The sequence below is a fragment of the Pungitius pungitius genome, chromosome 7 (assembly GCF_949316345.1).
Source record: "Pungitius pungitius chromosome 7, fPunPun2.1, whole genome shotgun sequence".
NCBI lineage: Eukaryota > Metazoa > Chordata > Actinopteri > Perciformes > Gasterosteidae > Pungitius > Pungitius pungitius.
The window spans coordinates 19,993,957-20,021,752 of NC_084906.1; the positions used below are offsets into that span (position 1 = coordinate 19,993,957).

At 51.5% G+C, this 27,796-nt stretch overlaps 2 protein-coding genes across 5 annotated transcripts; one reads left to right on the plus strand and one right to left on the minus strand.

Moving 5' to 3' along the window:
• The first annotated feature begins 310 nt into the window (after positions 1–310).
• On the plus strand, positions 311–21,561 carry tp63 (tumor protein p63). Of its 4 annotated transcripts, XM_037469401.2 has the most exons (13): positions 311–466; positions 3,450–3,584; positions 3,684–3,810; positions 9,611–9,868; positions 15,358–15,544; positions 15,619–15,734; positions 15,991–16,100; positions 16,195–16,319; positions 16,478–16,560; positions 16,651–16,775; positions 19,270–19,415; positions 20,298–20,391; positions 20,546–20,685. In XM_037469401.2, exons 2-12 carry the CDS (start codon positions 3,574–3,576, stop codon positions 20,354–20,356), a joined length of 1,347 nt encoding a protein of 448 aa, XP_037325298.2. In that variant the 5' UTR covers positions 311–466; positions 3,450–3,573; the 3' UTR covers positions 20,357–20,391; positions 20,546–20,685. The 4 variants fall into 4 exon arrangements, with proteins under 4 accessions (XP_037325298.2, XP_062419337.1, XP_062419335.1 ...); XM_062563353.1 differs by lacking the exons at positions 311–466; positions 3,450–3,584; positions 3,684–3,810 and adding exons at positions 7,359–7,521; positions 19,779–19,922 and having other exon boundaries at positions 19,270–19,419; positions 20,546–21,561; XM_062563351.1 differs by lacking the exons at positions 311–466; positions 3,450–3,584; positions 3,684–3,810 and adding exons at positions 7,359–7,521; positions 9,467–9,523.
• A 411-nt stretch (positions 21,562–21,972) lies between these two features.
• zbtb11 (zinc finger and BTB domain containing 11) lies at positions 21,973–27,583 on the minus strand. Its single transcript, XM_037469395.2, has 10 exons — positions 27,057–27,583; positions 26,245–26,501; positions 25,934–26,165; positions 24,945–25,864; positions 24,404–24,724; positions 23,792–24,203; positions 23,503–23,620; positions 23,254–23,412; positions 22,827–23,002; positions 21,973–22,636 (listed from the first exon to the last, which is right to left on the minus strand). The coding sequence occupies exons 1-10, from the start codon at positions 27,367–27,369 to the stop codon at positions 22,095–22,097; spliced, it is 3,450 nt and encodes a 1,149-aa protein (XP_037325292.2). The 5' UTR covers positions 27,370–27,583; the 3' UTR covers positions 21,973–22,094.
• Positions 27,584–27,796: the final 213 nt, after the last annotated feature.

A 27,796-nucleotide genomic window follows, 5' to 3' on the forward strand; every position in this document is an offset into this window, starting at 1 on the left:
TTTAATAAGTTGATTAATCCTGTGCAGTTTTTCTTGAGAAGATTTTTTAATGCAGACAGACAGCGTTTCATCCGATGCAGAAAAGATGCAATAACAGTTCTGATAAAGTCTTGTAAGCCAGGTCCGAGTCCTCCACTGACCCAGTCCTCCGTCCCGGGAACCCTGCACAGTAGTTTCTCTCGTCGTGGAAACACATGGACAACTAGGGCTGTCAACATAAACGGTTAATCTGTGCCATTAATGCGACAAAATGTTTTAACTTAGTTAACGTCACTTTGCGGTCAACTTCCGGTTTACGTAAACCGGAAGTTGACCGCGGCAACGAAGCGGGCCGCTAGCTGCAGCCAGCTAGACACACGAAGACAAAGACGGCAGCTAAAGATGGAGAGAGCTTCCTGCACCGGAAGTAAAATAAACAGGGACAAGTGTGCAGAGGAGTCACTCCACGTGTCAAACAGAAAGGGGGGTGAGTGGCAAACGCAACACTTAAAGCACCGCTACGCTAAGCTAGCTGCTAAACTAGCTGCTAGGCTACTTCCATCTCAACTGCTGACGTCACCCTGCGCGGCACACCGTGGGCAGAGGACACCGCCGTGTCCCTAAAAGACCCAGGTTTGAATCCGTCCTGCTAAATGTGGGGAGATGAAATTCTGCCTCCAAGATGATCAAATGTGTGTAGTTTTGTGTTTAAAATAACAACAATTAAACAACAGTGTGCAAAATACACGCTAAGTAAAAAATAAAATAATTAATTGATCGCCAAAAATGGCGAAATGTCCGATTAATTAGTTTTAATCGATTGACAGCCCTAGTTTTAACCTACTTATCTTGTTTTAATTTTTGCTTGTATATTTCTATCTTATTGTATTATATTTTATTCTTATATTGCACCAATTCATCAAGTCAATTCCTCTATGAGTAACATACGCGACAATAAATGGATTCTGAATCTGATAAAGATGATGAAGATGAGATTATACTTTTAGTAAATTTCATATTCGGCAGCAAAAGACAAAAAAACTGGATGATTATTGGGTTCACTTTGACAAAAACAAACAACTAAAAACCTGCTTTTTTATCTTTCTAGTCATTAAATAAATCACGCACCGCCTCTTCGTAGTTTAATCATCGTAAAGTTTATTTCTCTGACTTTAAACTAAAAATAACTAAACAATGAGATATATTGACGAGAGGAAGAATTCCTTCTCTTCTCCTTCTGGATTTCCTTTATTATCTTTTGCCCCTCTTGTTTTTCTTCACATTCCTCAGGAGAATGTGTGTGTGTGTCTGTAGGTGTGTGTGTGTGTTGTGTCGCCCCGGGGGGTTCAGCTCTGGACCCTTTCTCTAGAGAGTGATGGTTAAGGAGGTGACTCCGAACAGGTGACTCGCCTGGTGAAACGGGAGAAGAGCGTCCATCGCCTGTTTGTTTTGATCGCGTTTTCATCGGCCGCCGTGGCCGACCTGCCGGGAGACAATGGCCCTCCCTGTTAAGAGTTGACCTCTGACCCCCCGGGCCCTCGTCTGCAGGCGCTGCTCGCTCCCTAAGTGGAGGTGGAGCAGCAGCCTCGGGCTGACGGAGGAGCTCGGAGTAACCAGACACGGGGCGGAGATCGTAAAACACAAGCGGCCAGAGGTCTCTTCTTTAGGCCGAATACACACACTTATGACAATAAAACACACAAGCAGCTACACACGCACACCACATTTACCCCGTGTTCAGACCATGTTCATGCTGCTGAGATAATAAAATGTTTATAAGTTACCAGAGAACACGAACCCCAAAGACTTACTTTTATATATTTAATATTAGTGTGATGCATTTGTAACCTTTAATACCTTTTTTCTTGAAGGGAATTAAGAATACATGTAAAAACTTGTGCAAATATTAAACTCACCTTATTTGTTTTTTTCAGCCTGCAATAAATATTTAATGAATCATATTTAAAAAAAACTGTATATTATGAATACCCGCCTTAAACTAGCAGCATTTGTTTTGATCGCTTTATGGTGAAGAGAAACCATTTAAAACATCATTCTTCTAATTAACTATTTCACATCGTTGCTCCACTGAATTTTGAGCTTCTACGTGTCTTCTAATTTAACATTTTAATTTGTCACTATTCATGTAATGGCTTTCTAAAGGAATTACATTCATTCTCTTAATTCTTCACTTTATTGCAAACACTTGCAAAAACCGAACCTGTCTCTCAGTATTTGGACGTCGCTGGACTTTTGAATTGGTCCAAACATCTGAATTCCCATTGAAACGCATCGGTTCGCTTTGATCCTTTTGATTCTAAACTTTTAATGAGACACCGAGCTGCACATCTGGAGGAAAGATGCTTTATGAAACAGTTTATTAGTCAAAGTTTCTGCTTTAGTTCACTCCAAGTGTTTGTATGATGCTGTCGGGGGGGGGGGGGGCTTCATGAGCTGAATATTTAACATCCTTAGAAGTGACACTCCCTCACGACTTCCTGCCCCATAACTTCAGCAGAAATGTGTTTGTGAGTCAGGTATTAATACCCTTCATCACAGGCAGGAGGGGAATTCCGGGCCCCAGAATAGTGGCGGCTTCAGATGCTGCTCACATACCAGGAGCTGCAGCCCGCGTATCATGTAGACCGGGGGGGGGGGGGAATTCCACATCTCAGACTGCAGCGTGCGCCACTTCAGCGGGAACAATGGCCGGGCTCTGCAGGGGGTGTCGGGTTTCAGGGGGGAGCAGGTCAGACACCCCCCCCCCCCCATCCCCTCCTCACACACACCCTCAGACTGCAGAATCACCTTTCTGTGTCGGACAAATAATCGGTATTATGCAGCCTGACTTCATCACAATGGAGGGGCTCTTCATGAATGGCTGCTGGCGGGACTCCTCCTCCTCCTCTTCCTCCCCCTCCTCCTCCTCCTCCTCCCCCCTCCGGCTGGGTGGCCACGGCTCAGCCGGCTGAATGTCTGCTGACGTGGCAACTTTTTAACCTGCCCATTAAAAAAGTTCTGCTGCTTTTTGAAAATGCCAACAGGGAGGTGAAGTCCCGCCCCTTTCAGGTGGACCACCTGGGGCCTAATTCTATAAAAAAAAACTATATTAAAAGGACGTAAAGGAGTTCTGTTTCAGGACACGGGATGTTTGCTCATTTCAAAGACCATTTCGCACGTGAAGAAAGTTTTGTTTTGTGTTTGTTGCTATGGAAACAAATGAATGAAAGGGTTTGGCATAAAACCTTCATTACGCTCAGATGAGACGTCCTGTTTGCCTGAGCAGGACATGAACCCTGGTCTCCTGGATGAAGGTCCTGATGCTTCGATTCCTCCATCAGTCCCTGCTTTCATTTCATTTATTCATTAGATAAAAACACGTTTCTGATTCAAACAAGCAGGACTTTCGCTCAGGTGACCAGTGTTCATGTCCCAGAGTGTAAAAAGACAGCCTGCGTGTCCCCCTGCAGACTGAGGGACGCTTCGTCTCGTCTGTCCCGCAGAGACGGCTCCTTCCTCTCCGCCGCGTCCCAGAACCAGTCGGCTCAGGCGGGCGACCTCTTAAGCCAGGACGTCTTCAACCAGCTGTTCGACATGCTGGACCAGTGAGTGACCCCCCCCCCAACCCCCCCACACACACACACACACAAAAACACACACACACACACACAGGGGTAACCATGTGTCCATGTGCTGGTCTTCAGGTCCTCCCTCCACTCAGTCCAGCCCATCGAGCTGAACTTCAGGGACGCTGCGGCCGGCGGCTCCGCGGCGAACACCATCCAGATCAGCATGGACTGCTTCATGCACCAACCGGACGACCCGCTGGCTGTGAGTACGTCGCCGCCTCGGGGGGGGGGGAGGTAAAACACCTCCAGTCCTCCTCGCACGTTTTACACGGCAGCAAACTGTCAATCAAACTAAAACAAACATGGAGACCTGAAAATGTGGAAGTGAACCGGCCAATCGGCTGCAGGTCTGGGAAGTGGCTAGCGTAGCATAGCCGTGCTAGCAATGGTTAATGGAGCCTCAATCTCTGTTAACAACACGCTGCACTTGATAAGGAGCAGAACCAGGCTGAGCTGGGATTGGCCAGTCTGCCATTTAGGGGCGGGACTTAGAAAACTGCCGACTTCTTCCGGATGAGTTTTTTTTTTTTGATGTCCAATAAGTTTGTTTCAGTGTTTAATGTAAACTTTAAAACACATCCTTTGCTTGACGGAGCTCACCTGGCTCCTCACAGGTGAGCTCCGATTCTGACTCGCTCGGTGTCCAGGGAACCTGGAGGTGTTGCGTCTCCTCCCACCGAAGGAATGCTGCTGTCCATCCAGAGAGGAAAAAAGTACAAATGTTTCCCTGGGGGGGTTGGGATGGGTGCTCTCTTGAACCGGGTGACTAATGCACCCCCCCCCCCCCCCCCTCCTCAGAGGGGCGTGTCTCCGATTGGCACGCCGCAAAGACCTCTCTGCCAGTCACCTTCATTAGTCTGTTGATGAACAGAGAAGGTGGGCGAATCACCCCCCCCCCCCCCCCCCCTGCTCCACCCAGGTGGAGGTGTGCCTCCTTCATGAGTCATTAGGAAGCAGCTCCCTGTTTTCTGCCCCAGGGGCTGGTTTGTATTGTGGAGGGTTTATGTTTAATCTGAAATTCCTTTTTTTTTTTTTTCTGTAGCTGCAGGGCGGCTGCTGAACGCAGCACCTGCTCTCATCTATCAGTACGATCCTCTCTCTCTGTGGGGGGGGGGGGGGGGGCTCTCTCTGAGGGGGGGGGACGGACATGCAGGAATGCAGCTAAAATAGTGGCAGCAGAAACACTATATCCCCCAAACAGCTGATCTCACAGACACACGATCAGCTGATCCTCACGCAGATCAATGCTCGCGTGAATTAAAGAAGCGCCGTCAGTGTCGTCTTCGTCTTCGTCCTCGTCTTCATCGGCAGGCGGCAGAGCGAGCCGCTTTCACGCAGACACACTTGACACGCTCAGCTGATCGGGTTGGGCCAATCACAGCGTGGAAACATCTGGATCAATATGTCGCGCCCGGAACCTCCAATAATCTCATGATTCATAAATATCATGATGGAAAGTGTCCCTTTTCTTCTCCTCCTGTTTAGCTTTTTAAAGAGTAGATTTTAAGGAGCTGAAGGCGTAAACTCCAGTTTGTAAAACAAGCAGGACTCGTATGATTTTCTAGGAAGCGGCCGTATTAAATCTGAAGTCATTAAACGGGGAGAGACTAACGCGTTCTTTTGTGTGCGGAGCTCCACCCGTTTGCCTCCAGCAGGTCGAGGAGTGATTTGAGGCGTAGCGAGGAGGGATTGATCACCACTGACGAGGCCGCCTTCTTCTCATCAATCATTGGTTCAATTAAACATCTGACTTTGCTAAGTTGAGTTAAACGACAATGACACAACACGTACATGGTTTCATGGTTAAAATATATATTTATTTATTTGTTTTTTGTTTTTTTACCAAGTGAGCAGGACAGCTTTTGAAGAATATTCTTTCACACAAAACTCCACAATAGGACATTTAACTTAGAAATGTTCCATAATTACAGCAATAAACAGTGAGGAGAATTAAACCGCTTAAAATAGATGGAAGATTGAGATTTTGTTTGTTTTAAAAATTGAGAGAACAAATGTCTCATTTTTACTGTTAAAATAATGTATTCCTCTTTTTATTGTTCTAAATAAACTCTTTGTTTCTAAATTAATCGTTTATTCCATATGTTAATGCTAGAAATAAAGCATGTATTGGTTATTACTGAAGTTATTTTAAAGAAACAACAAAAGTATATTTGATAATATGTTTTAGGACATTTCCTGATCCTCAGTGATGATACATCCCATAATATTCATATCAGCAAAAGGACTATAAAGAAACAGAAAATATTCTTTCAAACAAGTGGAAATAAAATATTTATTTGTCTGTCTGTAGATTTGCTCTAAAGTTCATATAAAATGGTCTTGATTTGGTGATGAAGTTTCATGGTGACGTCTTTAATTCTTTGACCTGTAGTGTCTTCAACATGTGGGTCATGTGACTGGACTCATGTGGGCTTTAGAATGACTTGAGCACGCCGCTGATTGTTTTAGGATTACCACCCAAGTGATGCTCTGTCCCTCTCTGTCTCTGTGGACTCCGTCCTCATCCTGACACTCGATACTAAATCATCAGTCTCGGGCCTCTCTGAAGGCAACAACTTATGTAAATCCTCTTTGGGTCTTCGGGTGGACTCTGAGCTCCGTCGGGTTTATAAACCCGAGACCCGTTCCCACGGTAACCAGTGGAATTATAGGACTTAAGGCCAGGGGATGATTGTTGTTTCACAAACAAACACCTCGGTTCACTCATTGTCCTCCGGGAAGCTCCTAAGGCCCCCGTCCGTCCTGACGGAGGACAGACGGGGGGACAGGTGAGAGACAGACAGGCTGCGGCGCTCTAACTTCTTCTTCTTCTTCTTCTTCACGTCGCCGTAGTTCTGACGTGACGAGCGGCTTGTTGATTGAACTAATCACCGCGCTGCTGCTCTTCAAAGTGTTGATTATCCAACCTTCAGGGGGGCCCCCCGGGGGGGCCTCACCCGGGTGCGGCCATCATCATTGTGGGTCACATACCCTCCCCCCCCCCCCCCCCCTCTGGCCCTGTGTTTGGGGGCTCCTGGTGCGGCTGAGCGTGGTGCGTTCAGGTTCCTCCGCGAGACGATCCGCTTTCACTTCAGTGTCTGAAGCGACATTAAAAGTCTGCAGGAGGCCGTCCGTCATTTGTGGTGAAGCCGGGTTCCAGGAGGACGACCCCCCCCCCCGCCTCACTCTCTACACACACAACGCATGTTTCCACAACAGAGCGACATCACTCATCTCTGATGGATACAATGTGTCTGCGGGGGGGGGGGCATTGTTATGCGACCTAGCAGCTAGTCTACTAGCCAGAGGTCCTAGAAGTGGGTTTTTCTCTCTCTGCATTTACGACTGATTATTTTTGCACGTGGACCAAATCGCCCCGAAATCCGAGGTGCGTTCGTCAGAGGCCGAAGGCGAGGAAAGGTCGGCGCTGCGAGGGGGGGGTAAAAGTGATTTGATGTGCTCCGGCTGCATCGATGGATTTCGTGCTGTGTGTGAGAAAGAAAATGGGGAAAAAGACTCACCGTAGCTGCTGCTCCTCGGAGGAGAAGGAGGAGGAAGAGGAGGAGGAGGAGGAGGAGGAGGAGGAGGCGGCGTGCAGCTCCAGAGGACGGCCCGAGGAGACGCCGTCTTCTCCTGCAGAAGGGTGTGGACTCAAGTATTGGACAGGTAGCTCCTTAGATCCCTCCCCTCTCCTCCAGGTATATAGGGCCTCCCATAGGTCCCCATAGAAGCTTCTGCTGGTCCCCCCCCCCCCACCACCACCGTGTCTGTAGTCCACGTCGGTCCTTCACAGCGAGGGGAAGACATCTGTGGAATCCTGGAGCCAGTGGAGCAAACAGCAGCAGCTCTGCTCAACCTCAGCGCCAACATGTTGTACCTGGAGACCGGGCCCACCACCACATCCTACAGCGAGGTAAGAGCGGGACCAGGCCCCAGGGACCCCCCATCGCGCCCCCCCCCCCCACACGCAGGGGCCTCGGATCTGTACATTTATGCCGCTTAGACCTCGATGCAGAGGAACGCCAAAACACCTGGAGGATCCGAATCCCGAGCGTCCCTCTGGATCCGAGTCAGCTGACGTGATTTATTTGTCGAGAGAGAAAACCTGATTTATTTGTCGTGTGACTTTGGAAGGTTTGGTTTTTCTGCGCTGCAGCTTTTGCTCCTTTCATATAAGAAGCATCATATCGGTAGCTCAGCTTGTTGTGAAGATTTGATAAATAAGCATTTAGTGATTCATAGATGTGGAAGTTGGAGGTTTCCTGTTCTTTGACTAAATAAACTATAAATAGTGAAGTTATGCCTCAAAAACAAACGGTTGTGTTTCCGTGATAAAAAGATCTTCAACATTTGTTCAGCAACATTGACCTGCCGACTTTGGATTCATTTCTTCTTCCTCATTGAACCTTCGTGTTTAATCAGGATCGTTTTCTCAGGATTTTAGTGACGTTCCAACTTTGGGAGTTTTTTTCTTTGTCGTCTCTTGTTTTCCTCGACGGATTGAGGCCGAGCGCTGATAGATTGCAGGTTGCAGATAGCAGGTGTGTCAGGTCCCTGTCTTTTAAGTTGTTGGGGGGTGGGTATGGGGGGGGGTCTTTAAGTGGTGTCGGGTTGCCCCCCCTCATCCCCCCCCCCCCCCCCCCTCCCTCGCCCCTTCCCCAGCCTACTGGGAGCCGCTGCTGTTTAGTCCTGGATCCTAATTGCTTTAATGGTGTGTTGATGTAGATACAATCACCTCCGCTGCCCTCCCCAGCAGGGATAAGGTGGGGGTAGACCCCCACCCGGTCCCACATACACACACCCCCCCCCCCTTTGTCACTCATCAGTCCCCACGGTGCTCCTCTGTGGACACTGAGCTCCAGAGACCCTGCAGGCCTCTCAGAGAGACAGTGTGCCCCCCCCCCCCCCAACAAGATGTTCTGTGTGTCCCCCTCCAACAAGATGCTCTGTGTGGCCCCCATGGTCCAGGTTCACTGATGCAGTTCTATCAGGACTGCGTAGTTTTGATCAGGATATTTTATTAATTGTAATTTATTCTTCTCTTCTCACTTTTAAACAATAATTTGTCATTTGTGTTCGGACTGAAAGTCCCACGTGAAGCTGCTCCTTTGCTTTGAGTCTTCAAAAACCCAAAATTGTCGGGAGTGACTTCACCAAACGAGAGAACAGTGAAAGCAGGCAAAGCGGAATGAGACGTGATGAAAGGAGGCTGAAAGCTGATAAATCCCACTTCCACTCAATTAAACCCGCGATGCGTTCAGGAGCTCTTTCATACAGGCTTTAATGCTGCTGTCTGTCTCTATCATGATAAGTTTACCTTGATAATTGGTGCCTGTCACCTACATCAGGCATTTGGGGGGGGGGGGGGGGTGGGGGTCGAAGGAGGGGGAGGCGGGGGCGGGGGCTGGGGGGGGTGGGGGGGCTGACGCCTCACACATACAGGAAAATACCGTCGAAAGGGAAGCGCTGTCACCTCTTTCCTTCCTTTCGTTCACGCTACCAGAATAAATAACAAATACAGTTTTAACTGTTATTTTAAAGTGTTTTCCTCCTCTGAGCCTCTGCAGCCGTGAGATAAATAACTGTGTAGACCGGGTTCGTGGGGTTTGTGTGTCGATCGGGGGTTGTGTTTTTTTGCATTACGATAAACACAACGCTAAAGCGTTACTCATAATTTTACAAGAATATGCAAATAAACAAATTGAGATCTGCCAGTAAAACCAGTCATGCCAGTAAAAGCTGGCAGGAGCTCTGTAGCGTCATTATTTCATGTTTTATTATGTGGTCATTTACCGACTTGTGTCTATTTTACATGAAACGTTTTGTCTCATGTTTTTCATTCCATGTTTATTTTGAAGGGACAAACACACGTATGTAGAGAACTGCACAACAATCATCCAGTGCAGTTTTTCACGGTATTTTTCCCTTCCTTCAAAACAACATGAAAATTGCGTTCCACGGCCCCGCATTCACCTTCTTTAAATGCCCCTCTGTGTCCACAGTCCCAGTACACCAACCTGGGGCTCCTGAACAGCATGGACCAAAGCATCCAGAACGGGGGCTCCACCTCCACCAGCCCCTACAACAACGACCACGCCCAGAACAGCGTGACCGCGCCCTCGCCCTACGCCCAGCCCAGCTCCACCTTCGACGCCCTCTCCCCCTCGCCGGCCATCCCGTCCAACACCGACTACGCCGGGACGCACGCCTTCGACGTGTCCTTCCAGCAGTCGAGCACGGCCAAGTCGGCCACCTGGACGGTAAGAAGGACCCCCGAGCCCTGCTTCTGCTTCTTCTTCTTCTTCTTGCCCTGTTCCCCTCAAAGTGTTTCCCGGTCGGGTGTGAGAGGTTCTTTAGTTGATCTCCCAACATGCATCTAGGTGGGAAAACATGGCCGCCTGAAAGCCGTCTGGAAAACTGGGGAAATCTTATCTTTTTAAAAAAAAAATCTAGTTTGAGGCATTTAAAGGGTCTGCAAGGAACTTGTGAACTATATGAATAATAAAGCTCACCTGTGTGAGCCGCCATGTTGGCCTTTGACCCCTTTAACGCTTTAACGTTTTTAGCAGCGTTACTCTTTTTAAAAACGTCATAAGAGTGAACTGGAATCGTTTCTGTGGTAATTCGTCATCAAACGGAGGGATCCCATTGGCCGGTTTTTTGGAGGGAAGCGAGGAGGACGTCCCGCTGGAAGGTGGCTCCTTATCTGGGAATCTGATGCTGGCGGCACATTGGGGTTGCGCAACCCTCTTTGGCCCCGTTTCTCTCTCTCTCTCTCTCTCTCTCTCTCTCTCTCTTGGTGTGAATGTCTCTCCTCCGTCAGCACCGTCGGGTGTTTGTTTTTGGCGCCGCTAGGAGCCGGTTGAGCGACGGCTGTGACGTCACCCTCGCGCCCGAGTGCTGACGGATTGTGGAGATCTCTCCCGAGGCTGCTGCTCACAAGCCGTCGCCGTGGCAAAGGGGGCAGGTTACTTTCGTTATCGAGTCACTTGCTGCTAATTACAGCATTTATTTATTTATTTAGCATATATTATTTCTTTTGCACACGCACCTAAGATCGCATGAAATCCAGATCATTAACAGATAAATAAGAGAATGCGACAGGAGGCCGACGCCCACTCAAGAAGAAGGTGACCAACTGTAATAAAGTGTATTAGAAAAAATGAAAAAGACAAATAAGAAGAGACAAAACAGTAAAAACTATTAAAAACATTTACATCCACATCAAGAAATACGTTAAACTAAATGTTCATTTTCAGGTAAAGAAGTAGCTCAACATTGAAGATCTGATATTTGATACATTTACATTAATATGGTAAAAAAAATGTAATGCACAAACACACGTATCAGATGGGACCAAACGCAAGTGGAGTGAGGTGAAGTAAAAGTAAGTAAAGTGGAGAAAAGTAACGTAAAGTTGAAGTGTGGTGAAGTAAAAGTAAGTAAAGTGGAGTAAAGTTGAAGTGGATTAAGGTGCAGTAAACTGCAGTAAAGTGACGTGAAGTGGAGTTGAAGTGGGGTGAGGTGAAGGCAGGGCGTGATGGTTCCTCTGGGACACCCTGACTGTGGGATCGTGACATTCGCTCACTTCCCACACCTCGTCCCTCTCATTCATCTCCAGCAGCCTCGGAGTGTGTGTGAAGGTGAGGAGGCTGCAGAGCGGCACGCCTCATGATGCAAGACTGGTCGGATGGGTCCGACTCCACATGGACACCAGTAGATGTGCTTCCTTGCGTCTGTAGTCTTTGCCAAAAAGTTACCACAACACGAGGCCTCCTTTGCATGTCCAAACATAACAACATATAAAAATCGGTTTAAATGAACCTGCGTCACACATAATAATAATAATAATAAATCCATTGAAATGGATTGAATTATTCTGCATGATATGAAAACAATGCATGTCTGAAAGGAAGGAAATAGTGAAGAAATATATATATATATATATATATATATATATATATACAGTTAATATAAATAGTTATATATTTTTCTTTTGTTGAATCTCATGGCTTCTTCATCTCTTATCATTTTTTTATTTTCATTACCTGGATATCATGAAGTCTTTTCTAGCCTTTTGTGTTAATGGAGGAGGTGTTTTTTTTAATTCTATAATAAATTCATCCAAAAGCAGCAAAACAACATCTGAAGGTCCTTCGCCCACTGGAGACATTTCACTTCGTCCCGGAGAGACTCCTCAGTGGGTCTTCTGCTCAGAAGGTCCCTCATCTCTGGAGATCTCTGCACAAAACTCCACCATGTGAGCCACTGGACTGATGAGCTGAGCTGGTCTGGTCCTTCTAGGGTTCTGGTCCTTCTAGTGGTCTGGTCCTCTGGTGGACTTGTGGTGTTTTAGTGTTCTGGTGGTCAGCTGGTCTCCCTGTGCGCAGACCTCTGCAGGATCCTCCTCAGGCCTCGGTGGACTGTTGTGGTGACGGTTTTCAGATTGAGACACACCTAATCTGCAGCCCACACCTTAACCTCGTCTGGGACGAGTGTGACACACACGCAACGTTTCCCAGAAGGCTGCTCCCACCCCGTTTCCTCGCGGGCACTCCTTCTTCACCGTGAACTCCCTCTGAACGTGGTCCATGCAGCCGTGCATCTGTTGTGCTTCTGAAGTTGTGTGTGTGTGTGTGTGTGTGTGTGTGTGTGTGTGTGTGTGTGTGTGTGTGTGTGTGTGTGTGTGTGTGTGCAGAGGAATGTCAGAGCAGCAGGGATTACAGTAATGGATGGAGGGCCTGCAGATAATACCCGTGTAAATAGCGTGTGGCTCTCTGCTGAACCCGCTGCTCTGAGAGTGGGCTCCGTCTTTTTCACAGACTTAAGCTCCACGGTCGCATCTCACATTGCGCCGCAGGAGGAGGTGGAGGAGGAAGAGGAGGAGGAGGAGGAGGAGGAGGAGGAGAAGAGCCTTTGCGTTGCTCAAAGAGAAGAGTGTTCTAGCGAAAGGCAGCAAGACGCAGCTTGTCGCTGGAACATCTGCGGGCCCGTCCCACGCCTCACGAGATGGGGCCGAGACTTGTTTGTGTCAGAGCGCCTGTCCCGACTCGCCCAGGAGACGAAGCCCTGAGAGACGCACTCGGGAATTTATCCCCCCCTTTTTTTTTTTTTCTTCCTTCTTTTTAATTTTTTTTTTTTTTTTTTATCATGGAGGTGGAAAAAAAAAAAAAAAAGAAGCTGCGGCAGTGATTCACGCTGCAGTTGTGTAAATAGAGAAGGAAAGATGAGAGGACGTCGTCCCTGAAGGACACAAACACGGGTTCTAGACGTTTGCTGGAGGGATTAAAACAGATTACCTCTTTTTTAAAAATCAGTTTCTCTGGAGTTGAACTTCAGAGAATCAGGTGGCGCTGAACTGATGTCCTGGGCTCAGGTGTGCTCAGGTATACGCAGTCATACAAATAAACCAAAATATTCTTCGATTAGTCTCTCAAACTCCACCGGCTATCGAAGCCGTCAGAAATCAGAGTTTCACCTTTTAGACGACAAGTCAAAAAGTCTCCAAAATGCAGCCTAAAACTGCGAGAGTTCAAGTCTCTTTTAAAATCTCCCCCCCCCCCCCCCCCCCAAATAAAGACAGAGACTTAAGTTAAAATGCGATAACTGTACATAAGACGACTCAATGGCAGCATCAAGAAAGAAATGATGCACTCCTCTTTCTTTCTTTATGTTTTTCTTATGTGCTTCCATCCGGTTCTGCACAGAGAAGCACTTTCATATTGTAGTGAAAATCAAGGTCACAGAGACAGAAAACGCCCTAAACGCTCATTGGGGGGGGAGGGGGGGGGGGGTTCAGGGGGTTAAACCCGCATGTTTGACTCCTGGCGTCCTCGCGAGGCCCGTCGGTGTTCAGGTGTCACAGCACTGGGGGGGGGGGGGTAGAAAAGGTCGGCGTTTCACCAGAGGCAGGTGTCTCACCTCCCGTCTCAGGAGTGAAGCAACTGTTGAATGAGACAGATGAGGGAGAAGCTCCGGGCGTGACGGGACACGTCAGGAATGAGGAGGACAAGACCAGAGGCGCCAAACGGCGCTTGTTTAAGGCCCGGCGTGTTCGTCGGGACTTGACTGGAGCATGCGCCCGCAGCGCCTGTCAGCCACGCAGGAACGCCGCAGCGCCGGGCCTGCCCCGACCTGCGCCGCACGGGAAGTGTGTGCTCGTGTGTTGGAAAAGGGGGGGGGGGGGGGGGCGCACGCACACACACACACATGCATGCATCGCGGTGGAGGGGGTGGAGGGGGGGGCCGGCATTAATAGGAGGACGTCCTGCAGCAAGGAGGGAAAAGGGGGGGGGGGGGGGTCACGTGCATGTTTTCCCTGCAAACAACGCTTTCGGGCGTTTTTGTGTGTGATGGAGCGGCTGCGCATTGTGCTGCCGAGTGTTTGCAGTTCACATTGTGACCAATGAAAGGCTCATAATTACATGTTAACACCTGAACGCACCGCGCCCTGTGTGAGCCACTGAATCCCATCAGTCAACCCGCTGTCCTCCGCCCTGAACGCTCCAGCAGCACATAGCTGAGTGTGTGTCTGTGTGTGTGTGTGTGTTTAAAGTTTGTACCCCGAGGGTTGGGAGGGAGTTGTGTGTGTGTGTGTGTGTGTCTGTGTGTGTGTGAGACAGTAGGATTATGATCTAAACAAACCTCTCTTCTCTGATTAGATCTAGATTCTGCTTTTGCCTTAAAGCAGCCTGTTACTGAGCGTCTTCACCTCCTCCTCCTCCTCCTCCTCTCTGTCTCCACCTCATTTAGCTGAGTGACGGAGGCACACGGGGGTATCAGGTTGGGAGCAGCTCCAACCATCCATCTTAGGCTTTTCTTTTCTTTTCCGAAGCTGCTTTGATTTCAGACAACAGTCGGTTCGATGTCTCAAAGCGGCCGTGAGGGCATCTCACCGCATTCATGCTGCGTTCCTCCAAACGAGGACAATATGAACTCATCAAAGGTAAAACCAGGAGTATCTGGACCTTCAGCATCTCCAGGATGAAGGAGAGAATTAAACACAAAACCTTCCAGTTGCTCCCTTGTATTAAGGCCATTATTTTTAATGATGCAAACTAGACTTAAACTAGAACATTACAATTTCACAGAAGGAATTTTTAATATATATTTTTATTTCCCCATTAAATTAGAAAATAACCAACATTTTTCTCTGAAGAGGAATGAAGCTGTGAAGTTTGAAGAAGGAGCTCCTTCAGAGAGGAGAAACTCATTTTAAAGTTTAGTCACATGACGTGAAGAGGCTCAATAAAGATATCAAAGCTTCACCACTTCATCGCGGCGATTATCTTTTGTAGCACATTAACGTTACGGTTCGTTCGGGGGAAGAATAAGTAAAAATCTAGATCAGAACGTCTCGTCTCTATGGACAGAATCTAGTGAATGAATTCTTTAGGGAACACCGGTTCGTCTCAGAACCAGAACCTGTGGTGGTCTCCTGAGCTGAAGAGTGAGGTTTATTTGGGGGGACAGAAGGGACGCTGGAGATGGACCCTGCGCCCCCCCCCCCCCCCCCCCCCGTGATGAGAGGCAGCAGGCAGATGAAAGCCAGGCCCGGTTTAATTGCAGCCGGAGGGTCCACTTTACGGCCCTCAAAGGAAGCCCCAGAGGCTGCGCTCCACGCCGGCGTCTTTAAGGACGTCCTAATCACAGCCCTGAGCTCCGGGGGACAACAGCTGTTCACCAACGTGTTCATGGGTCTGACGCTGTCTCCTCCCCCCCCCACCCCTCTCCCCCCCCCCCCCTCCAGTACTCCACGGACCTCAAGAAGCTGTACTGTCAGATCGCCAAGACCTGCCCCATCCAGATCAAAGTGCTGACCAACCCGCCGCAGGGCGCCGTCATCAGGGCCATGCCGGTCTACAAGAAGGCGGAGCACGTGACGGAGGTGGTGAAGCGCTGCCCGAACCACGAGCTGAGCCGCGAGTTCAACGACGGTCAGTGTCTCATTGTTTGGGGACGAGGTTTTTTTTTTTTTTTTTTTTTTATTGACACGGGTCGCTGCTTCCAGGTCAGATTGCTCCCCCCAGTCACCTGATCCGCGTGGAGGGAAACAACCACGCCCAGTACGTGGAGGACTCCATCACTGGGAGACAGAGCGTCCTGGTTCCCTATGAACCGCCTCAGGTGAGCGCCCCCCCCCCCCCCCCTCCCCCAGGAGACACTTTTTGGCGTAGCTCAGCTTGACTCGTCTTTTAGGGGGCGGGGCCTCAAGGTTTCATCCTCTCAGCCAATCACAGCCTCGGGGGAAGGTTCGCAGTGGTGTTGATCCATCCGTCAGGAGATAGTTGTCTTTCTGTCTCATTGAAAGAGACAACAAAACGTCCTGTCCGTCCCTCCGATGTCTCACCGCCCGTGTCCTCCCCCCCCCCCCCCCCCTCAGGTCGGGACAGAATTCACCACCATCTTGTACAACTTCATGTGCAACTCCAGCTGCGTTGGCGGGATGAACCGACGCCCCATCCTCATCATCGTCACCCTGGAGACCAGAGAGTAAGAGACACCCCCCCCCCCCCACCTGCCGCACCACGTTTTTTCTAATCCCCGGGTTGCGTCTTACCTGCCTGTCTTCTTTCTGTCCCCACAGTGGACAGGTACTCGGCCGGCGGTGCTTCGAGGCCCGGATCTGCGCCTGCCCGGGCCGAGACCGCAAGGCCGACGAGGACGGCATCCGCAAGCAGCACGTGACGGACGCCACCAAGGGCGGCGACGGTAGGTCACCGGGCCGGGGGGGGGGGCGGCGGCGGTGATGATGATGGTGGTGCCTCTTCCTCTCACCCGGCCAGCGCGCTGACTGGTTTCCCTGTGATCACGTGACCAGCTGGACTCACCCTCCTCCTCTCCCCCCCCCCCCACTCTCCTCCTCTCAGGCTTCCGCCAGGTGTCCCACGGCATCCCGATGTCCACCATCAAGAAGAGACGCTCCACGGACGAGGAGGTCTTCTGTCTCCCGGTGAGTGTCCCTCACCACCACCGCCGTTTAAAAAATAAAAAAAAAAACGTTTGAGCGCCGCTGACCCCCGCCGCCGTCTCCTTCCTCCAGATCAAAGGACGGGAGATTTATGAGATCCTGGTGAAGATCAAAGAGTCTCTGGAGCTCATGCAGTTCCTGCCTCAGCACACCATCGAGTCGTACCGGCAGCAGCAGCAGAACCTGCTCCAGAAACAGTGAGTACGGGTCCCCTTCATCGTCCTCACAGGGAGACGTCTCTGAGGTTCTGGTCCCCAGGGACCCGCATATAGGTCAGGGACGCCGTCCTCACGCCGTCTCTCGTTGGTCGGCGGACATTCTGAAGTCTTCGAGCTCGGCCTGTTGGCCGTGGCGGTGTTTTTGCGTCCGGTAAACAGAAAGCGATCACATTTGGAATGAGGAGGGATGTAGAGACGCCGTACACGTCTCCGGTAGAGACCTGTCAATCACTGCGTAGCTCCGCCCTATGTTTACTGAGGGAATAAATCAAGAGAGAAGTAGAGTCATTTCCTCATAGACGTCTATGGGAGCAGAGGAGTCGTCAGGAGAGAGAATTCAGCTTCAAAACATGAATCATTGATCTCACTTTTCAGAGCCGGAGTTTATCTCGTGTTTTCGTGTTTCGGTGATTGACAGCTTGAGGATCGGCTGATGCATGCTGGGAGGTTTTGAGCGGCGTGTTTGGCTCGGCTTTGTTAAGGTGAAGCTCCCAAACACGGTGACGCCTTTGGGTGCCTTGCCAGGTTTTTTTTGCACAACAACAGCACAAAGTCCGTTCCTCATCCTCGACCAATTAAAACGCCCACTTCACTGTGAGGAGGAGATGTGTTTAAGTGATAGTTTGTCAGGCAGAGATGATAATTACTGTTGTGTTTCCCCATTAGGAGACCGGCACAGCGTCTCATTTGCCGTTTTGTTTTGCCGTTGGTTACCGGCGGAGCGTCGGATGCGTTGATGTTTAATCAAGTCGTGCTTCAGGGGGTTAGTTCGTCTCATGAATGAAACGTGTCAAATATCAGCGCGTTGATTACTGGCAGCTTTAAAATAAGACATTATAAAACAAGACATTATGTAATAGGAGCTTTCAGGAGTCAAATGGACAAAGTAGTAAATAAATGTTGTTTATTTATAGAGGAAAACTAGAACTAAATGAGGAACGAGGGGTCGCGTGTATTTAAACACTGACCTGAGATCTGTGGCAGAGCAGCGCCTCCTACTGGACTCAGTCAGTAACAACACGCATCCAAACTGCTGACGTCATCTCTGACTCTTCATCGCTGATTCAACTGTTCTAACCCTCTACGGGGACCGCACCTCCTCATCCTCCTCCGCTTTCTCCTCATCATCATCATACTCCTCCACTACTTCCTCTCTCCTTCCGTATCATCATCATCATCATCACCCACCTCCTACTGCTCTCATCTCCTTTGACTTTCCTCCTCCTCCTTCCTCACCTCCTGCTCTTTCCTCTTCCTTCCCTTTCTCCTCATCATCATACTCCTCCACGTTCTCCTCTCCCCTCCCCATTCACTACCTCCTCTCTCCTTCCTTATCATCATCATCATCATCACCCACCTCCTACTGCTCTCATCTCCACTTTCTCCGTCCTCACCACCTCCTCTTTCTTCCTCTTCCTCCTTATCATCATCATTTGCACCCGCCTCCTACTGCTCTCATCTCCATTTCCTCCTTCCTCCTCCTCGTGCCTCACCTCCTCCTCTTTCCTCCCTGCAGTCTGATAAAAGTCCGTCTTGGTCCTCCCGTGGAAGCAGCAGGAGAACCGAGGCGGCGCTGCAGCTCCTCCTGAATCTCTGCTTCACATTCCTCCTCCTGCTCCTCCTCCTCCTCCTCTGAGTACACATGGACCTCCTCCATGTCTCCCCTTTATCAATTCAGCTCCCCTTCTTCTCGTCTCCATTCCTGCCTTCTGGGACTAAGACTGACTCTTCTTCGCTGGTGTCAGAGGCCGTAGAGACTGAGGGGATTGGACCTTACTCTTCTTCGCTGGTGTCAGACTGTACTCTCTTCTTTGTTGGTGTCACAGACTGTAGGGACACCTCTTCTTCGTTGGTTTATCCATTCATCTGCATGAGTTCTTTGTCCATGAACAGAAGGTGTTTGAAGACTCATTGATCAGTTTGATGGACTCTGATTGATTATTGATACTCATGCGGGTCATGTTTCATAAAAAGTCACTGCAGGACAGTTTGTGTCTGCTTTTCTCAATAAAGAGTGTTGAATAGACGATTTAGTTTGACGTAATCAATAAATGATTATTGGTGTTGAAACAGGGTCAAATTATTATTTATTATTACGACTCACGAATCATTGTTTTCATAAAACATGTTGTGTCTCCTTCTTCTCCTTCTCCTCCTCTGTCTTGTGAAGGAGCACTTATTTCTCCTTGTATTTCCTCTCTATCCCTCCTCCTCCTCCTCCTCCTCTTCCTGCTCCTCTCCTCTCCTCTGTCTCTAACTTAACGTGCTGATGCTAACGTGAGACCTCCTCTCCTCCTCCTCCTCCCTGGGTGGATGACCTCCATGCAGTCTCAGCCCTCTCACAGCTCCTCCTCATCTCCTCATCTGCCCCCCCCCCTCCTCCTCCTCCTCTGTTAATAACTCAACGTGATGATGCTACGAAGCTAACGCTGTGTGACCTCCTTTTCTCCTCCCTCCTCCTCTCTGGGTGCAGGACCTCCATGCAGTCTCAGCCCTCCTACGGCTCCTGCTCTCCTCCTCACGGGAAAGTGAACAAGCTCCCGTCGGTCAGTCAGCTGATCAACCCCCAGCAGAGGAACACGCTGACCCCCTCCGGTATGGGAGGAGGTCTGACTGACAGTAAGTGAGCTGCTCCCTCCGTCTTCCTGTCTGTCTCAGGCACGCCCCCGCGCCCCCACACCCCCCCACCCCCCCCCTTCACCATCACCTGGGTCCTTCTGGGCTCATTTTGTCCACATAAAGGTTGCATGTCCGTGCAGGCAGGAGGGGACCCTGAACGCCTCACACACACACATAGAGCACCTCCTCCTATGAAAGAATGTGATCCCTGTGAGACTCTGACTCTCCTGCAGGACCTGTTGTGATGCATCATGTGTCATGTTCTGAGTAACCTCTGCATGCCGCTACCCCCCCCCCCCCCCACCCCCCATCCATGTGTTGACGTTGCCGAGCGGTACCTGAAGGCTCCTCTTGTCTCCTCAGTGACTCCATGATGGGCTCTCACATCCCCATGAACGACATGAGTTCACTGAGCCCCACTCACGCCCTGCAGTCCCAGCTCCCCCTGGTGCCTTCCTCCCACTGTACCCCCCCTCCTCCATACCCAATGGACAGCAGCATCTCCAGGTACCTCAGCAAACCACAGTGGACACATCAGAGCAGTCACACGGCAGAGAGGGCTACGGGGCGGCGGCTAGCTTCAGCCACGATAGCTGGATGAGAGCAGAGAACAAGCGGTTCATATTTGGGGGGTGGGGGGAATGGGGGGGGTCCGCCGCGCTCCTGCCGTAGCCCAGAAGGGACAAACCCAACTCCTCTGAATTCCACACACTGCTCCTTTGATCCCACAGTCCTGAATTAGCGTGTTTTTACTGCATCAACCACACGTCCATCAAGCGCCACATGTTGTATTTTACTGGTCAAACCGCCCCGTGTTGATGATGCGTGTTGACGGCTGCACCTCCTGACCTGCCTCTTCCTCCTCTTCCCCCCCCCCCGCAGCTTCCTTATACGGTTGGGCTGCGCAGGCTGCCTGGACTACTTCACAGCACAGGGCCTAACCAACATCTACCAGATCGAGAACTATAACATGGAGGTGAGCCCTTGCCTATCCAACAACAGTCATTTGATGGGTTAGGGAGGAAGAGTGGCACCGGCCCCCTGACCCCCCACCGCCCCCCACCTCCACCCACACCCCAGCTCGCCGATATTAACGCTCCAACCCCCCCCCCCCCTACCCTCACCAATAGGACCTGTCCAGGATGAAGCTCCCCGCCGAGTTCCAGCACGTCATCTGGAAGGGCATCATGGAGCACCGGCAGGCCATGGACTTTTCCCCTCCTCCCCACATAGTGCGCACCACCAGCGGGGCCTCCACCGTCAGCATGGGCTCCTCGGAGGCGCGGGGCGAGCGCGTCATCGACGCCGTGCGCTTCACGCTGCGCCAGACCATCTCCTTCCCGCCGCGCGACGAGTGGTCCGACTTCTCCTTCGACCTGGATTCACGCCGCAACAACAACAACAACAACAAGCAGCAGCAGCGCATCAAGGAGGAGGGGGAGTGACGGGGCGGCCCCCCCACCCCACCACCACAGCCCCCCCCCCCCCCCCCCCTCCTCCCCCCCTACAACCCCCGCGCCCCCCCCGTCTGTCATTTCACGCCTGCTGTCGGAACATTTCTCTCACCCTGGTATTAGTGCAGATGCTGCTGAGGAGTGCACTTATTTTATTTTACTTTATTTTATTTTTTGTTATTGTTCTCGTCGAGGAGGAAACGAAGCGGTTTGATTTTGTTCTGGTTTCTTGAGAGCACTTAAGAAATGACCAGGAGTCTTTTTTTATTTTTTAATGTTGAATTGTTGTTATTCGGGCTTGTATTTCTGCTTATGGGCCTCTTTAACGCGCCACACTGCTTCAGTTGGTCGACTACACTGGTTTAAAAAAAAGAATAAATAAAAAAAAGTCACCATTGATTGTAAACATTTCAAACGTTTCCTGTTCAAAGTATTATGTTGTTTTTCTGCTTCTATATTTTGCTTTATTTTCCAGAGACAGATGGTCATTCATGTGATGATTACATTCATGTGTGTGTGTGTACACATGTGTGTGTGTGTATATAAAGGCCTGATGCTCTTCACCCAGTAAAATGTATGACTGACGTTCGTGTTTCATTTGATAACTCGCCAAACACTGATAGAAATGTACATAAATATGTATAGATCCTTTTTTTTTTTTTTTCAAAGTCTCCCTAAAGAACACGAACAAATCACCCAGATGTGAATATTACTGGAGTCTGCCCGGTAACAATTGATTACCGATCGGTCAACTGGCAGCAGAGGCCTTCTGCCCTTTCATATTTTTGTACAATGTTTTGTAAATATGTCGCAATATGCCGAGGGTGTTTTGATATAGATCTGAATAAATATCCATATTGCTGTATCGCATGTTCATGGTCCTTCGTGTCAAATCCTTTCAAGTGTGGTCTCGTTTCATTTTATTCACTTCACGTTGTGGGTGGAGCCGAATCGGATTAAACCCAGATTACAGTAGTTCTACCGTTATGCCCATCAATGCAAATAGTATTAATTCAATATGTGTAAAATTCATTTTTATATATAAATAACGTGTTAGCTGCTTATTGTATGTAGAAACTAGAAAAAAAAATAGTTTTTATTCCTCTGAGTCGTCATGAATCTATTTATTTATTCAGAACTCCTCGTGATTCTCGTATATTTACATTCACAGAAAGCGTCTTTTTTACATGCTGTAACATTTCTTCGGGGGGGGGCATCGTGTCTCTCACTCGACCTCGGCCACGTGGCCCACCTCCACCTCCATGGTCTGGATGACCTCGTGGGTTTCCTCCACCTTGGGGTCGGCGAGGCCCTGCTGCGCCAGGACGTAGTTCACCACCTGCATGATGCCCTGGTCCGACAGCGTCGCCGCCGCCGAGCCGTCGCCCGCCACCTCCACCACCGCCTGCATGGCCTCCACCGTCTCGTCGGTGATCAGCACCGTCTCGATCTCCTCCGTGGGGACGGCGGGGGGCGCCGGGCGCAGCTCGGGCGGCAGCTCGGAGGCCATGATGCTGACGGCGTGCTCCACCTGCGTGCCCTGGTTGTGGAACTGCAGCGTGTCCTTCTCCAGCATGATCTTCCCCGGCAGGTTGTCGCTGTGGAACTTGGTCATGTGCTTGCGCAGCGTGCGCGCGTCGATGTGCGCCTCCTGGCACATGGGGCACACGTAGGGGCGCTCGCCCGTGTGCGTGCGCACGTGGCGCTTCAGGGAGCGCGCGTCGGCCCACGCCACGCCGCACGTCAGGCACTCGAAGGGCTTCACTCCTTTAAGGATGAAATATTACACTGCTTTTTATTTCCCATCAGGCTTTGCAGTCAGAATCCTTTGAGATTTGACTTTTTAAAAATGTTTTACCTTTTTAATTTCTTAATTTTCTAAAGATATATAATATATATACAAAATAAAAAAGACCCGAGTTGCCATGGAGACGGTTTGCCCGGCAGTGGGCCTTACCCTGGTGGTTGTTGACGTGGCGCCGGTACTCCCTCAGCTGGGTGAACTTCCTGCCGCACTGCTCGCACTCCCGCTCCAGGTTCTGCTTCACTCGGCCCTTCTTCCCGTGCGTCGCCTTCTTCACGTGTCTCCGGAACAGAGACTTCTCGAAGAACTCCTTCCCGCACACGTTACACCTGGGGACACACGGGGGGCGTGAGGACTGTAACCGCAGCAACCGGCACAGCGAAGAAATGCACTTATCCATTGGTCATTTTCACTGAGCAGAGCCTGAAGGCATCATAATGTAACTGAACTGGACCTTGGTTGCTCAGCTGTTAGCGGTGGTGCTAACGCTACTAGCTCTCCTCCTGATTGGTGTGCCGATCCCCCCCTCCTCCCCTCCCCAACCCATGGTAACCGTGGTAACCGCAGCGCAGGCACTCACTTGAAGGGCTCGGCCACGCTGTGGGACTTGACGTGCGAGTACCAGTCCTTCTTCCAGCTGTAGCACTTCCCACAAACCTGGCACTGGAACGGCTTCAGACCCATGTGCTTGTTCATGTGCTGCTGCAGGTCTTTGGCCTCGTAGAACCTCCTGTCACACCTGCGGAGGAGAGAGGTGGGGGGGGGGGGGGGGGGGGGGTCATAATGGGGTCAGCGCTAGAACGTTAAGGGGGGGGGGGCAGGTACTCACTGAGTGCAGGCGAACGGGCGGACGTCGGGTTTGGGCATGTGCTTCTTCAGGTGTTTGCTCAGAGCCGACGCTCGATGGAAAGTCGCCCCGCACGTGTTGCACAGGTACTTTGACTCACCTGGAGGGGGGGGGGCATCGTGACGGGTTAGACAACGCGCACAGATATTATGAGGAGCAAAAACATTTGCTCACTCGTCTCGGTGTGAGGAGAAGGAGGAAGAGGAGGAGGCCTCCATCTGAACTCCTCCTCCTCCTATGACCCCACGAGCAAAAGGGGGCGGGGCCTGACCTGTGTGCAGGCTGGTGTGCTCCTCCATGCTGCGCTTGCTCACGAAGGACTTGGTGCAGTACTCGCACTGGAACTGCTTGGTGAGGTCGTGCAGCGTGCGGTGCATCTTCAGGCCGTGCTTGTGGGCGAACGTCTTCCCGCAGACCTTGCAGGCGTGCGGCCGGACGCCCGTGTGGTTCAGCATGTGGATCCTCAGGGAGTAGAGCTTCGGCAGCGTCTTGCCGCAGATGTCGCACACGAACTCGCGCTTGGTCTGCGGCGCCGCCGCCCTGCCGTCCAGGTCGCCGTGCGGCCGGGCCTCGGCGGGGGGTTTGGCGGCGGCGGCGGGCGGCGCCCGCTGGCTGCTCTGCTGCTTGTGCCGGGCCAGGTGGGCTCGGAGCGAGGCGGCGTACTGGAACTCCTTGCTGCAGAGCTAAAGAACACAAGATATGAAATGCAGAGCCTCCATTTCTCCAAAACAGTGTTGGAAAACACGTGTTTGATATTTCTAAATGTAATGATTAAACCCTGAAGACATCGACTTAATGTTCTGTTTCCATAGAGGAGACTTCATCACAGAGAGATTCCTCCTCCAAAGGGGGAGCAGGAGGTGGGACGAGCAGCGGTACTCACGCTGCACTTGTAGCCGCGAGCCTTCTCGTGTTTGAGCATGTGCATGATGAGGGAGAAGCGCCTCTGGAAGGACGCGCCGCACCTCGCGCACTTGTGCTCCCCGTCGACGTCCGCCGCCGCCGCCGCCTCCTGCTGCTGCTTGACCTCGGCTGTCTCTGGCTCCGCCCCCTTCGGTCCCGCCTCGTCCGCAACGAGCTCTGCTGGCGTCTCGCCTTCCACGGCGCAGGGCTGAGGCTCCGCCCCCGGCTCAGGCTGACCTTCACCTTGAGGCTCCACCGGCTGCTTTGGAGGTCGTCCCCTTTTACCCGTCCTAATAGGCGCCTGAACACATCACGGAAGACATTCGAAATCTAACGGATCAAAGTTTAAATGATCCGACATCATTCATTTTGTATGTTGTCGCTGATCTGTTTAAACAGGAGGAAAAGCTAGCAGCGTTAGCAGCGTTAGCAGCAAGCGGCTAACCAGCAGAGGTTCACTTCAGTCACATTATGGTGCATTCACGCTCATTTTAAAGTATCAGATGAACATGAAGACGAACCTTTAAAGCAGCATTTCGCGGAGACGTCGGCCCCTTCTTTCCCCCCTCCTCCTCCTCCTCCTCCTCCTCCAGGCCCATGTGCAGGCGGGCGTACCCCCCCTCGGCGATGGAGCGCTGTCGGAGTCGTCTCCTCTTGGGGTCGTCCGATGCGTCCTGCTTGTCTCCGTGTCCTTCGTCAGCAGAGGGCTCCTCCTCCTCCAGAGGAGCGAAAAGCTCCACCTCCTTCTTCACCTTCACCTTGGCCGGACGTCCCCGTTTACGTTTCGGGGGCACCGCCACCGCCGCCGCCGCCTCCGCGTCCGAGGACAGCTTGACGACCTCCGAGGGACTCGCTCTGTCCGGGTCCACGTTGATGACGAACACTTCGGAGGCCGCCGCCGCCGCCGGCTGCTGCTGCTGCTCCTCCATCGCCAGGCAGGCGGACACCACGGCGAGGGACTCGCTGGCGCCCGCCTGCCCGCTGTGCGTGACCACGGTCATCGTGTCCCCTTCCGAGCCGCCGGAGATCAGCGTGAGCGTCTCGCCCGGCTCGTGAGCCATCAGAGTCACCGCCTCGCCGCCCTGCGCCCCGCCCCCCTCCGTCGCCTCGGCAACAACGCTCACGGGCTGCTGGGCGTCGGCCTCCTCCGTCGCCGCCGCCGCCAGGAAGGCCAGGGGCTCGTCGCCCTCGATGGTGACCACCATCGGGCCGTCCTGCGCCGCCGGCTGGCTGGACACCACCGTGTGCACGTCGCCCCTCTGGTACACCGTCAGCTTCTGCTCCTCCACCTGCTTGTGCACCGACTCGCAGATCTGCAGCACCTCCGTCATCAGCAGGTGGCGAGCCAGGTTGGCGATGTCCGCCATGACGCAGAAGTTGAAGGTGAGCGCGGACGTGTACGCGAAGTCCAGCAGCGGCAGGAAGCTGACTTTAGTGAAACCTGCGGAGAAACGGGAGGTTAAAATGTGCTTGGTGACCGTTGGTGGTCGGCGTCACCGCGAGGCCTCACCGGAGAGGTCGACCACGGCCTCATGGGTGGAGGCGGCGCCCTTCGCGAAAAACAGCTCGTTGAAGTACTCGCTGCACGCCGCCAGCACGGCCTTGTGGGCGCGGTGCTCCTCGCCTTCGATCAGCAGCGTGATGTCACAGAACTGGTTGCAGAGGCGCTGCTGGTTGAGTTTGTCCAGCATGGTCTGGCTGTGTTTGGGCAGGAACTGGTTGACCTCACCTTTACTGTCCACCTGGAGACATCAACACACATCAACAACACATCTGGAGCAACACCCGCAACCGATGGGAGGGACGGGGGGGGAAACGTACAAAGACCAGTTCGTGCTTGGCCGTCGTCTTGGCCCTCAGCTGACAGGACGAGTCGGGGAGGACCGGGCCGTTGTCTCCCACCTCCTCCTCCTCCTCCTCCTCTTCTTCCTCATCTTCCTCCTCCTCTTCATCGTTGGCGACCGCCTTGCGTCTCCCCGGCCTGGAGAAGGCCCGCGGCCCGGAGCCGTCGTCGGCGCCGCGCCGGCTCTGGCACGAGGGGCATTCTCTGATGTGGTCTTTGACGTTCTTCAGGATCCCTGGAGGGGGGGGGGGGGGCGCAAAGCATGTGCGTTAGTCGCCACGGCAACGCAAACTAACGACAGCTTCCACGTCTCCACATGGTCACATGAACTAAGGTGGTGCATTCAGGTACAGCCGGATAGTTAGTAAATCCTATGTTATTCATCAACTTCCTGTCTGTTCTGAGGTCAGCGGTTTGAATTAATTCTCAAAACTGCAAGGTATTAGTAAATTATTTATTCATAGATCATTTATCTATTTATGGGCTCATGAATAAATAGTCTTTATAGGGTCCAGATCCTTTTTTTTTATATTTTAAAAATCAGAAAAAAGAGGCGCGATATTTACGCGTCATGTTCTGCCGAATAAGGAAAACAACGTGACGATATGACGTTATGATCTCTATACGTTTATTAAACTCTATTTGTTGCCCTAAATTTAGAACGTTTTCCAAATTTTAAATAAAGTATATTTAGTGTGTTGGCGGTGACTCGCCCGCTTATAACACCATTAAGCCCCTGAACAATGAACCCTTTTTAATAACGCACCACCCCGCGGCCCCAGCGACCCACCTCTCCACCAGTACTTCCTGGAGATGGTGTCCCAGGTGAGCTGCTGGTTCAGGTGCTCTCCCGCCCCGGTGACGGTGTGCGCCTCGTCGATGAGCTCCGTCCTGCGGGCGTCCTGCAGCACCACCTCCAGCTCCGTGAAGTCGTTCTGGCCCTTCAGGCGGCGCTGGTAGAACAGCGTCCCGTCCCGCACCACGTAGCAGGTGGCCGCCTTGCGGATCTTGCGCTTGGTGTTCCCGGGGGTCCCCGGTGCGTACGGCTCCCGTTCATCGGTCAGGTAGCGAATGATGGCCAGGTAGCTCTCTTCACTCGACATGTCACCGCCGCGTCGCTGCTCGACCGCCCCCCCCCGCTCCCCGCTCCCCGCTCCCCGGCTCCGGCTCCGTGTGCAGCGGCTCTTCGGCTGCTGGTGGACCGGTGTATATTTTTTATTGTATTTTAGGAAGCGTTGCGACGGAAGGTAACGCGAAAAAACCCCGCTAACAACAACATTTCAAAGGGTTTTTCAAAGGTGGAACTGCAGTTTGTAACCGTCGGGGTGGACTTGCCCTAACAGACAAAATGGCTGCTGCACAACCGGAAACTGCGTCACAGGAGGCGGAAGTGGGTGTTTGATGCGGTCCGCCACGAGAGGGCGCCACGTGCAAACGCAACCACGGTCTGAAACCCTTTTCTACTAATAACCGGTTATTCATGTCAATATTTTATAGATTTGTTTTCATCGGACCTACAATTATTTTGTT

What these genes read in the sequence shown, in the direction of transcription:
- zbtb11 (XM_037469395.2), bottom strand. Translation starts at nt 27,369, where the DNA reads ATGTCGAGTGAAGAGAGCTACCTGGCCATCATTCGCTACCTGACCGAT. An exon ending in CTCGCGGCTACAAGTGCAGC is followed by an intron (nt 24,204 to 24,403) that starts GTGAGTACCGCT and finishes TGTGTTCTTTAG; the next exon opens with CTCTGCAGCAAGGAGTTCCA. An exon ending in GCACACCAGCCTGCACACAG is followed by an intron (nt 23,621 to 23,791) that starts GTCAGGCCCCGC and finishes CCCCCCCTCCAG; the next exon opens with GTGAGTCAAAGTACCTGTGC.
- tp63 (XM_062563353.1), top strand. Translation starts at nt 7,477, where the DNA reads ATGTTGTACCTGGAGACCGGGCCCACCACCACATCCTACAGCGAG. An exon ending in GTCACCCTGGAGACCAGAGA is followed by an intron (nt 16,101 to 16,194) that starts GTAAGAGACACC and finishes CTGTCCCCACAG; the next exon opens with TGGACAGGTACTCGGCCGGC. An exon ending in TCGAGAACTATAACATGGAG is followed by an intron (nt 20,392 to 20,545) that starts GTGAGCCCTTGC and finishes CCTCACCAATAG; the next exon opens with GACCTGTCCAGGATGAAGCT.